The sequence below is a fragment of the Trifolium pratense genome, linkage group LG1 (assembly GCF_020283565.1).
Source record: "Trifolium pratense cultivar HEN17-A07 linkage group LG1, ARS_RC_1.1, whole genome shotgun sequence".
NCBI lineage: Eukaryota > Viridiplantae > Streptophyta > Magnoliopsida > Fabales > Fabaceae > Trifolium > Trifolium pratense.
Genome location: NC_060059.1, coordinates 21,454,893 through 21,467,385, shown reverse-complemented (window position 1 = coordinate 21,467,385; position 12,493 = coordinate 21,454,893). Strand labels below are relative to the sequence as shown.

The 12,493-nt window shown below is 32.9% G+C and overlaps 2 protein-coding genes across 2 annotated transcripts; both read left to right on the top strand.

The window, feature by feature from the left end:
• The first annotated feature begins 546 nt into the window (after positions 1-546).
• On the top strand, positions 547-921 carry LOC123890163. Its single transcript, XM_045939713.1, has one exon. It carries the CDS (start codon positions 547-549, stop codon positions 919-921), a length of 375 nt encoding a protein of 124 aa, XP_045795669.1.
• A 9,865-nt stretch (positions 922-10,786) lies between these two features.
• LOC123902841 (histone H2A variant 1) lies at positions 10,787-12,396 on the top strand. Its single transcript, XM_045952646.1, has 3 exons — positions 10,787-10,912; positions 11,047-11,165; positions 11,833-12,396. Exons 2-3 carry the CDS (start codon positions 11,058-11,060, stop codon positions 12,127-12,129), a joined length of 405 nt encoding a protein of 134 aa, XP_045808602.1. The 5' UTR covers positions 10,787-10,912; positions 11,047-11,057; the 3' UTR covers positions 12,130-12,396.
• Positions 12,397-12,493: the final 97 nt, after the last annotated feature.

Genomic DNA, 12,493 nt, shown 5'->3' with positions numbered 1-12,493 from the left:
CTACAAAACGACAACATTTGCATCAAGACAAAAAATAAACATTAAATTATAGAAAACACTTGGCCCACCATTATAACTGCACATGGCCAGATTTTAGACACTTATTGTCAAGATTATAGATTTTTGTATATGATACAAATTTGTAATGTATAAATAGTTAATATAGTTAATAACAAGGAACGATCTGACTAACAGAAGACTTGTAATTGAACGATTAATTATAGTATATGATGCGAACTTTGAAATTAATTATGTACTCTACGTCCGGACTACCCGGAAGAGTGTTAAAATTGATTTATAAAAGGATTTATAAAAGAATATATATACTAATATGAATGGCATGATAAACAGGAACTTTTGGTATGATATATATATATATATATATATATATATATATATATATATATATATATATATATATTTTTGATAAATCTTAAACTAAAATATATATATGAGATTATTCTTGACAACCAAGTGGCTTGTATATATTTTTATTTTAAGAAATGGTTATCTGATATTATAATTACTTTTATTTTGATAAACAATATGTCTTATTTGTCACTCCGCGGAATACTTGAATCTGAAAAATTGGTTGGATCCAATTATGACGATTGGTACCGTAGCCTGAGAATTGTTCTCATGCATGAAAAATTGATTGACATCATTGACAAACCTGCTGTGGTTGCACCGGTTGACCTAAATGACAATGAAGCAACCAAGACTTATGAGAAGTATTTGGAACAAAGCCTTACTGCTAAGTGTATCATCCTTGCATCTATGAGTTCCAATCTTCAGAGACAACATGAGGATATGAACCCTCCTGAAATCATTGAACATCTTAAGAAGATGTACGGTGGACAGAGTAAGACAGCTAGATATCAGTTATCTAAAACTCAGTTCAGGCTCATGTGCTTAAGATGATTGATCTCATCGAACAACTTGAGAAATTGGGCTGCAATATTGGGAATGAGCTTTCTCGAGATCTAATTCTGCAGTCGCTTCCTGATTCAGTTTCACAATTTGTTGTGAATTTCAATATGAATAAGATGAACACCGATTTGCATGAAATGCTTAACTTGTTGATTGATTATGAGAATCAATTCTCCTCTGAAAACAAGAATGAAATTGTTATGGTTGTTGGCAAGACTTTTAAGACAAAGGGCAAGGGAAAGTTCAAATCTAAAAAGAAACCTTTTGGACCCACGGGTGGTGTGACCAAACCCAAGCACAAAAAGGTCAATGCTAATCAAGTTAATGCTGAATGTTTCTATTGTAAGGAGAAGGGACATTGGAAGAGAAATTGCAAGAAATATCTTGATTCTCTAAAGAAACCAGGTGAGACATTAATGAAAAATGTTTTCATGATTTCTTTAACTGTTATTGATCCTACCACTTGGGTATTAGATACTGGTAGTAGTTTTCACATATGTAATACATTGCAGGGACGGAAGATAACCAAAAGACTGAATAAAGGTGAAGTAAATCTTCAAGTTGGGAATGGAGCAAATGTTGCTGCTGTAGCAATAGGATCAGTCTCGTTAATAATACCCACTGGCAAAGTGCTAGTGCTAGATAATTGTTATTACGTTCCGAAATTTATTTCAAATGTAATTTCAATTTCTATGTTGGACAAGTGTGGTTTTCGTATTATTTTTAATAATAATATTTGCTCTATTTATCATAATGATGATTTATATGCAAATGGTTGTCTCCAACGGGGTATATATGTCTTACCAAATGTGAATAATAATTCAGTTTTGCATGTTACTTCTGGTTTCAAGAGAGAAAGATATAATCAGATAAACAAAACATATCTTTGCCATTGTAGGCTTGGTCATATTGGTGAGAAAAGAATTAACAAGTTACACAAGGAAGGTTACCTTGACAATTATGATTATGAATCATATGAAACTTGTGAATCTTGTCTCAAAGGAAAAATGACTAAATCTCCATTTATTGGAATTGGAGAGCGAGCTTCTGAATTATTGGGACTAGTTCATACAGATGTTTGTGGACCCATGAAAATTCAAGCCAAAGGAGGATATTCTTATTTTATAACCTTCACTGATGATAAGTCTAGATATGGTTTTTTATATCTTATGAAGCATAAATCTGAATCATTTGAAATGTTCAAAAGATTTCGCAGTGAGGTTGAAAAACAAACCGGTAAGAATATCAAAAATGCTTAGATCTGATAGGGGTGGAGAATATCTTAGTGATAATTTCATTGATTATTTAAAAGATAACGGAATTCTGTCACAATGGACACCTCCGGGAACACCACAACACAATGGTGTATCTGAAAGAAGAAATCGAACCTTATTAGATATGGTTAGATCTATGATGGGGTTCACCGACCTTCCGATAAATTTATGGGGGTATGCATTGGAAGCTGCAGCCTATCTTCTGAATAAAGTACCTTCAAAATCAGTCCCTACAACTCCATATGAGATATGGAAAGGACGTAAACCAAATCTAAAACATATTAGAATTTGGGGTTGTCCTGCTTACGTCAAGAGACTACAAACAGATAAACTTGATGCGAGGTCTAGTAGGTGTAGGTTCATTGGGTATCCAAAAGAAACAATGGGATATTATTTTTACCAACCTTCTGACCATAAAGTGTTTGTGGCTAGAGGGGGAACTTTTCTTGAGAGATAATTTCTTGCAGATGGAAGTCATGGTAAGCAAATAGAACTTGATGAAGATCAAGAAAGTAGCGAAATCCCAAAGTCTCAAGAAATTGAGAATGAGGGGGAAAACTCTCTCTTAGATGTTTTAAAGTTAACACCAAGGTTATTTACTTCGACTACATTGGTTGAAGAACCGATAGTAGATCAAGAACAGGTTGATGAACCGATTCTTGAAAATGTTCACCAACAAGTCAATCCAATACAAGAGCCTGTCAGAAGATCTACTCGAGTACATCGTGCACCTGAGAGGTTAAACTTATTGGTGCAAGATGACGGTGTGAGTGAAGATTATCAAGCAAATCCAGGTGAGGAACACTGGAAAGTGGTTAAGACTATTCTTAAGTACTTAAGAAGGACTAAAGACCAATTCCTCATCTATGGAAATTCTGAATTAAGTCTTAAAGGTTATACTGATGCAAGTTTTGCATCAGACAAGGATGATAGCAAATCTATTTCAGGTTACGTCTTCACATTAAATGGTGGTGCAATAAGTTGGAAAAGTTCCAAACAAGCTACGGTAGCAGATTCTACTACCGAAGCGGAGTACATAGCAGCAAGTGAGGCGGCTAAAGAAGCAGTTTGGATGAAAAAGTTTATATCTGAACTTGGAGTGGTCCCTTCAATAGAAGACTCTGTACCATTATTATGTGACAATAATGGAGCTATTGCTCAAGCAAAGGAGCCAAGATCACATCAGAAATCCAAACACATTCTTCAGAGATATCACTTGATTAGAGAGATCATTGAACGTGGTGACGTCAAGATTGAGAAATTGGATGGAAAAGAAAATGCGGCAGATCCGTTCACAAAGGCACTTGGCATAAAAGTTTTTGACAAGCACAAGTGTGAATTAGGATTGAAGTACATGACTGATTGGCTTTAGTGCAAGTGGAAGATTGTTGGAAAATAATAAGGTGCACAAAAAGCCAATCAACAATGTAATCCATTTTCAAATATAATAAAGTATCAGTTTTCATTATACTTCACTATTTAGTGAAATAATTGATTTGATAATGTCCTTGATTTAAAATAGACGTGTTATCGTGATAGAGATTATGATAATGAGAAACAAGTCTTTTATTATTTTAAATCTAAATAGTTCTTGATCGTATGATTATTGAGAATAGGATATAAATAATTAGGATAGATCAATATATATGTGATGGTCTTTTATTGGATAAAAATTAATACATCTCATTTATTAAATTGCATATATAGATGATGCATATAGTGATATGATCATTGAACTGACTAAGCTTAGAATTTCTAATGGTCGATATTACCTTAAACTGTCAATAGAAATTCTAAAGAAGAAATATAATAATTTTTCTTTGACCTGAGATTAACATAGTAATTAACATGTTATTTATTGTACTCTAATTCTGGACACCTAGTATCTCAGGGTACTAGTTGAAAAAATATTGGGTACAATTAAATACTTGTATAATTAATGATTAACCAATATGGGATCTATCAACTCATGGTAATGAGTTTGAACTCTATGATAAAATGAAAAACTTGGCCAGGTGAATTGAAATAGAAAAGAGTTTCTTGAGTCATATATGTTAACTTAATAGAGTTTGACAATAGTACAATGCTCTAGAGTTAACCAGAGTTGTAACGACAGAGGAAAAATAAATATATTATTCTTCTAATGGTTCTTGAAAGTAAAATAGTACTTCATACTATCCGGACGTTAAGAAGTGTTACTAGACGCCTACCTTGATTAATATATTTATTTGATTAATATATTACCGGCTTAGTATTGAACCTACAAAGTCACACACAAACGAGTGTTCTAATTCTTACTAAGGAATTATTTTATTTGACAAATTAAATTAGTGAATTTAATTAATATAAAACTATAATCCTAAGTGGAATATTATTTTATTTTTTGCTAGTACAAAGAATACAAATAATATAAGTATAAATTGAACATATTTATATGGACGGTGAATTGGTATATGAACAAGTAGTGAATTGGTATATGAACAAGTAAGCATATTGATTCATAGTGGAAGCAATTAACATGTTAATTGATTTTCATATTAGTGGAATATGAAATGAAAAGTCTTTCTATTGTGTGGGAATTGATTTCTTTTATTTTGATAAAAGTTCACATGCCTATAAATAGATATCATATAACTTGTTCAAGACATACTACTTTTCATCACGTATGCATTTGCTTAGTTTTCTTGTTTCACAAACGCAAGAGTTTCTGGTAAGGATTGAGCTCGGTGTGGATAGCGTAGAGACTTCACACTATTGAAGAAATTTTTCATTATTCAAGAACTAATCAACAGGTACTTGTTTACTGTTATATTAGTTTGTCATATAATTTAAACAAAAAGAATAGATCCAATTTTATCCGCTGTGCGTGTTTTGAACACATTTTTCTTTCATCAATAACCTAATGCTTAAAATTTTGGATTTAAAATGTAAATGACTTAAAGCAATGTAACGAAAACCATCCAATAGAAAATGGCAGGGTGAGAATGCACCGCAGCACAGGGCAATGGTTTCAAACAGAGAGTGCAACATTGAGGGATTTGGAAAAATATTTGATTTGATGTTAATTTTTCATTTTATTTGTGTAAAGTTAATATATTGAAAATTAAAATATTTAATTTTTGAATAAATGATTTGTTTAAATGAAATTTTTAAAGAGTTATTCAGAATCACTCGTTAATAAGACCCTTTATCGTATTTTATTTTAATCTTAAAATAAAGTCGCTGACCACCGTAGAATTTTTTTGTATGCATGATGTGTTAGAAGTCTCATATTAGTTAGAGATATGATATAAATAACCTTTATAAGTGTAGTGCAAACCTCAACTCCCAAGCTACCTTTTGTGGTTGAGTATAGGCCTCGCAAATTCTAATATGGTATTATAGTCTATCATAGATCCATTTGTTGTTTGTTGTGGAGCCCTCCCCTAATTGGGCCATTCATTGTTGTTGATTCCACGTTCCAGCTTGTTCAGTTCTGGACGTGAGAGATTGTGTTAGAAGTCCCACATTGGTTATAGATAATACGATGTCCGGCAAGAAAGTTGTTGAGAAGTGTCGAATTTAGGAAAATATCTTGGCATCCCCTTGATTTGTAGGGCGCCTAAGCAAGCTAATTATTAGTATCCGATCGAGGAAGTTACATATAAATTGAGAGTTTGAAAATCTAAGCAAATGTCGTTTGCGGGTCGAGTTACTTTGGCCCGATCTGTTATAGATGCAGTTTCGCTATATTACTACAATCCTTTATTTGGGATGATGATGATCATCGTGGTAGAGTGAGATGAGAGATGGTTACTAGACTGAGACACTTAGGAGGACTTGGTATATATTAAAAGGCTTAATATTATTATGAATACTTTGTGTTTGATGAAGTTGGCATGGAAATTAAGAGCCGGAAGTAATGAGCTTTGTAATGTGTTGAGAGAAAAATATAGATCCGGATTGGGTGCAGTTGTCACCCATGACATGCAGTTAGTGAGATTTGAACCCAGATTCTTAATTTAAGGGAATTTGTTTTTTACATTTTAAAATATTAAAACTGAGTTAAAATCTGAACCGTTTAATATTGATTGAACGTCTCTGATGTTATGAATACAGTTTGACATCTACACACGAACACACAGATTGAATCCATTTCCGAAGATATCACAGTAGAATTATGTAGAATGGTAATGATGTTTATCAACCTTTCATTTTTTTTTGTTTGCTGATAAAATCAACCTTTCATATTCTTATTTGTGGAGAAGTCCGGCTAAAATGAGTTCAAACTTTGAAAAAGTGGAGATGTGGGCTAATTGGTAATGGTGTTAACTTAAGACTATCAACAATGGTTCAAAGTTTAAACCCTAACTTTTTTACTTCCCAATACTCCATGTCATTTTCCCTCTCTTCCACATAACAATTAAACTATTATTCAACTTTTACTCATACAATGGTTTAGTTTAAACCAAATACTTCTCATTCAACTCACTTTGATATACCTCACATTCTTTATTCTTTATTTATATTATTTAATTTTGTATAATAATAATTATTTATATTTTTTTAAAATAATGAATATTTTTATTTTTATATATTTAATATTTAAAATTATTATTCTTCCTTATTTATCAACTAAATATGACAATAATTTTTTATTATTATTAACTCAATTAAGATACGCAAAAACAATTCGATCCATTGCACAAGGAAAAACTAGATAAAGAAATGTAAAAATGAGTTTTTTTTTTTTTTTTATGTTGAAAGTATATCAAACCATACCTCTATTTATAGAGTTTTAAAAATTATGAATTTTGGTATTAAAAAAAATATTGAAAAAAATATGATATGCAATATTTGCCCCGAAAGTATTAGAATAAATAAAAATATACACACCCAATCAAAATATGACACATATATATACATTTAAAAAAAAAAATGAAAATTCATGACCCACATCCCTCTTGAGCAAATGCACTACACTTGATGGAAGTGATCACTCAGGTTGCACCACGTGTCGCATTACTTTCTCACCTTCCCACTTTCTCTTTCCCCTTTTGTCTAGTTTAAACCGGTTGAAAAAATTCAACCCCTCTCTCCTCTACTTTATTCAACCTCAACATTCAACTAGGGGTGGACAGAACCCGAGACCCGTCCAGGACCCGCTTAATCCGAACCGAATATTGATGAAACAGATGGTTTTAAACGGGTCACGGGTGAAAAAAGTTCAAAATTCGAGTCCAGCTGAGTTGACTCGATCGGTTTCGGGTGACAAAAATTGATCCATCGAAAACCGAACCGACCCATTGCTGCTACGTTATTATCATTATTTAGTATTAATATTATTATTATTATGCCAGCTTTTACAGGTTTCCTAGTGCCTTGAGACCCACAATCAGTACACCTCATTTAATTGCTTCTGTGTTCCAATGTACTACTACTACTTTCCCTTCACGTGTATTTGGCCTAAATTGAAAAGTACTGTATAGCTGAGTTCCAATGTATCCTTCCTCACAAAACTCTACTTTCAATTTCAACTTTCAAATCCAACTACAAGTTCTTTCTTTCAAGACTCAAGACATCACTCTAATGAATTCCCCTTCTAATTTTTTGGACTCTCTTTTCTTTTAATGAATTCTTCTCTCTTTATTTGTTTTTCTTCACTACATAATTTTCTTTTCTACTCTCAATGTTTTAGACAATATTTTGCTGTGAATAACGAGAACAAAACAACATACTCCATCTATTTGCATATCTGTATATGTTTCTCACTACTTTAATTTGTTTGATTTTGTTTTTTTGTAGATCTGGATCTGTTATTTTTCTTTTGATGGAGAAGATATTACTACTATATTTGATTTTAAACGTTCTTTCTTCTGAATTTTTTTCTTCTGGATTTGCAAATTTCTTTTGCCGGTTGCTTGTTCTTACCCGCATAAACCCAGTCGTGCAACCCGCAAACCGAATTACCCGAACCCGACATAACCGAAGCCCTAAAATGGTTCAATTTGGGTTGCATTTCCCCACCCGTGGATTGGGCCGGTTTGAGGTTTTGGGCTCATACCGACCCAACTCGGCCCGTTGTCCACCCCTACATTCAACCTCACCAATGTAATGATTCAACCTCTATTTTGGGGTTTAAATCCCACATATATAAGACTATCAACAATGGTTTAAGGTTTAAACCCCACCTTTTTCACTTCCCAATACTCCACATCATTTTCTCTCTCTTCCACATAACAATTAAACTATTATTCAACTTTTACTCCTACGATGGTTTAGTTTAAACCAAATACTATCTCTTCCAACTCACTTTCATATACCCCACATTCTTTATTCTTTATTTATATTATTTAATTTTGTATAATAATTATTATTATTTATATTTTTTAAAATAATGAATATTTTAATTTTTATATATTTAATATTTAAAATATTTTAGTTTTGGTTGTTCACCGGAAAATTGCTTGAATTTTGGCTATGAAATGAATAATTATTCGTATTTTGGTTGTTAAACGAGTAATTATTTTGATCCATTGCACAAGGAAAAATTAGAGAAAGAAGTGTAAAAATAAGTTTTTTTTTTTTTTTTTATGTTGAAAGTATAGCAAACCATAACTCTATTTATAGAGTTTTTAAAATTATGAATTTTGGTATTAAAAAAAAAAATTGAAAAAAATATGCTATGCAATAATTGCCATGAAAGTATTAGAATAAATAAAAATATATACAACCAATCAAAATATTACGCATATATATATATATATATATATATATATATATATATATATACATTTAAAAAAATAAAATGAAAAAACAAGAACCACCTCCCTCTTGAGCAAGTGAACCACACTTGCTGGAGGTGGCCTCTCAGTTTACGCCACGTGTCCATTCCACTCCCCTACCTTTCCACTTTCCCACTCTCCCACTTTCCCTCTTTTTCAATTTCTCACCTTTTCTCCCAATTCAACCGAGTTGAATTTTTTCATCCTCTCTCACCTCCAACTCATTCAACCCTAGTATTAATACCCACCAATGCACACAATCAACTCCTATTTTGGGGTTTAATACCCACCATTGTAACTAGTCTAAGTAGTCTAGTAGTAGTAAGGGTATTGTTAATGAGTGCCCGAATCACTCTTTAAACATTTCATTTAAATAAAATTTTTATTCAAAAAATAAAACAGTACAATTTCCAACATATTGACTTTACGTATTACCATAAAAAATTTATAAAAAATTTACTAGTATTTAATAACACTCATGTGGGAAAACAATTATAGGATCTTCATTTTCAAAAAATAAACAAATAAAAAATTATAGTCATCCTCACAACAACTTAATTGGTTCGCGTGTCATGGATCTAACATATGACAATGGGTGTTTCTCAAGTGAATTATGAAATGATTAAAATACCTCTTTATTATTTCGACAGTGAACTTAGTTTCTTCCTATATAGCGAGTGACAAATTTTGTTATTCAACCCCAATGTTTACAACATTCACAATCCCCATGAATGAAAATACATTTCACTATTTAGAGTGTGAATTCAAACATAGTTCACTACTTAGAGTGCGAACTCAGTTTACACTTTAATTAGCGAACTTTATAAAAATTTAGCTAACGTCTAATATCATATTTTGATTAGCCACTGGGGCGGTTGTGACAGTATCGCACGCGCACATACGCACACCACACCACACACAACACACAAATTTCAATTGATGAATTTTTCTCTCCCCCACTTCTCTTTTCTCCCCCAAATTTCCATTTTTTCCTTGAATAAAAACTTCAGAACGTGTTTTCCATTTTTTTTTTTGCCTTGAATAAAAACTTTGAAACATGTTTTCCGAATTTGAACTAGAAAAACTTGGAAAACGCATTCCGAAATTTTTATTCAAAGACAAATACGAATATTTGGGGAGAAAAGAAAAGACTCATGGTGGGTGGGGGGAGAGAAAAATTCCAAATTGATAATCTTCATGGATGGTTTCTCTCCCAACCCCCCTCAATTCTTTTCTACCCCCTGAATTTCCGTTTTTGCTCCTGGGGGTACTGCGGTTTATACGAACCGAAATAAGCTGACATTCTGATAAATTTCGGTAACCACTTACCGAAATCTGGGACATTTCGGTTCGCAGGTACCGAAACAATTATTTCGGTAAACTTCTACCGAAAATGGCCTAATTCCAGCGACCAACGTACCGAAATCTATGACATTTCGGTTCGCAGATAACGAACAAGCTGACGTTCGTTTTTTGTGTACCGAAAACGCTAATGTTCGGTTTGCAGTTACCGAAATGGTCTAATATTTGGCTTCGGTGAATACGAACCGAAGTTTTTTGGCAAATATGTTTCAAACCGCAAGGGTCAAACTTGGATTTTTGGGGGGTAGAAAAGAATTGAGGGGGGTTGGGAGAGAAACCATCATCTTCATGTAAATAAGTGCAACTCGGCCCATTCGTGAGATGTTAAGATAAATTGGGCCGTAATAAGTTTCGGTTCAAGCCGAGCGGGAAACAAAAAATTTCGAAATTGGCAACGAAATTTTATTCCCACGCAAAGTTAAGCGCCTATTATTTTGTAAAATTTTCAAAAATAAAAACGTATCCCACAATTTTAATTTAATGCCATAACAACCATATTTTCACCTCATTCTATTCTTTTCGATCTAAATTCCGCACTCTCATTCTCTCTCCTCTCTCTTTCTCTCATTCTCAATTTCTCAGGTAATTCTTTCTTCTCTTCGCTTCTCTTCTTTTTTTCTTCACTGTTCACGATACATATTCTACTCGGTGATGTTTCTTCATCTCAAACCGAGAGATTTTGTTAACGGTTCTTGTGAAATTGTTGAAATTTTCAGGTAATTAAGCGATGGCAGGAAAAGGTGGAAAGGGACTTGTTGCTGCGAAAACCACTGCCGCTAACAAAGACAAAGACAAGAAGAAACCCACTTCTCGATCTTCTCGTGCTGGAATCCAGGTAATTCACGTTTTTCCTTTCTTCTCTTGGTTATTTATAATTGAATCTTTCAATTTCTGTATTTCTTTGTTGTTTAATTTTTAGGGTTAGATTATTTTGGGGTTTATTTAGGGTTAGGGTTTGTAAACAAAGAATTGGGCGAGTTTCCGGTTACACAATTAGGGTTTGACTATAAACTTATCAATCTTTTGTCTGTTTGTTTTTCTGATGGTTAGAATTTTCTCGTCTATGACAAATATGCGATACCATGTTTTTCAACTTTTTAGTTATGAAGAAAAATCGAACTGGTTTTGTCTAAACTAGTAAAAAAATGTCAAGATCCGTGTATTGACGAGTTTAATTTTGAAATAATGTTTTGTTTGAAGGAATTTCAAAATAAAGTTAGTGTAAAAAAGTTTAATGTCAAGAATTCACGACTGATATTTTTGACCATAGAAGTAGTTACAATTGAAGTAAAAAGCTTAACTATTTGACAAAATCTTTATCTGGATAGTGTATACAAATTAAATCTCATTTTATTTTATTGGACAATTGGTTTTGTGAGATTAAATTATTGGCTTCTGAACCCATTTTTTGTAGTATAGTTGGACTCATATTCCTCTGTTATTATTTTTTTTGGGGTCAACTTTGTTTTAATACTTTGTTTACATTGCAATGGTGTTTGTAGTTCCCTGTGGGTAGGATCCACAGACAGCTGAAACAAAGAGTCCAAGCTAATGGACGTGTGGGAGCAACAGCTGCTGTGTATTTAGCATCCATTCTGGAGTATCTGACAGCTGAAGTTCTCGAGCTCGCTGGAAATGCAAGCAAAGATCTGAAGGTGAAGAGGATAACACCAAGGCATTTGCAGCTTGCTATTAGGGGAGATGAGGAACTTGATACCCTTATTAAGGGAACAATTGCTGGTGGTGGTGTCATTCCTCACATTCACAAGTCCTTGATCAACAAAACTGCAAAGGAATGAGTTATTTGCTTTTGGTTTCATGTGGCTGTTCTGTTTATTTTAACTAGGGGTGTGTTTTTTATTATTATGACTTGAATTGACTGAATATGATGATCACAGTAGGGTAGTCTTAGAATTGAATCAATTCATATGTTATTGTGTAAATGGTGGGTGATCCTTTTGAATGGTTTAATTTGTCTGTCTTAGAGATTTGTGATGTTGCTGTTGGCGTTTCTAGACGATGGTTTATTTTATATACAATCTGTGATCTGTGGTCTTTATTAGCAATTTCTCTCTGCTTGTTTTGCTTTGATCGTTGCAATGATTATGCCAGTACTTCGGCAAAATGACTGCTGCATACAATACATGGGCAAGATAGCCTCTT

Coding starts and splice junctions, on each gene's coding strand:
- LOC123890163 (XM_045939713.1), top strand. CDS start 547: ATGTCTTATTTGTCACTCCGCGGAATACTTGAATCTGAAAAATTGGTT.
- LOC123902841 (XM_045952646.1), top strand. CDS start 11,058: ATGGCAGGAAAAGGTGGAAAGGGACTTGTTGCTGCGAAAACCACTGCC. Junction 11,166..11,832: donor CTTCTCGTGCTGGAATCCAG/GTAATTCACGTT, acceptor TGGTGTTTGTAG/TTCCCTGTGGGTAGGATCCA.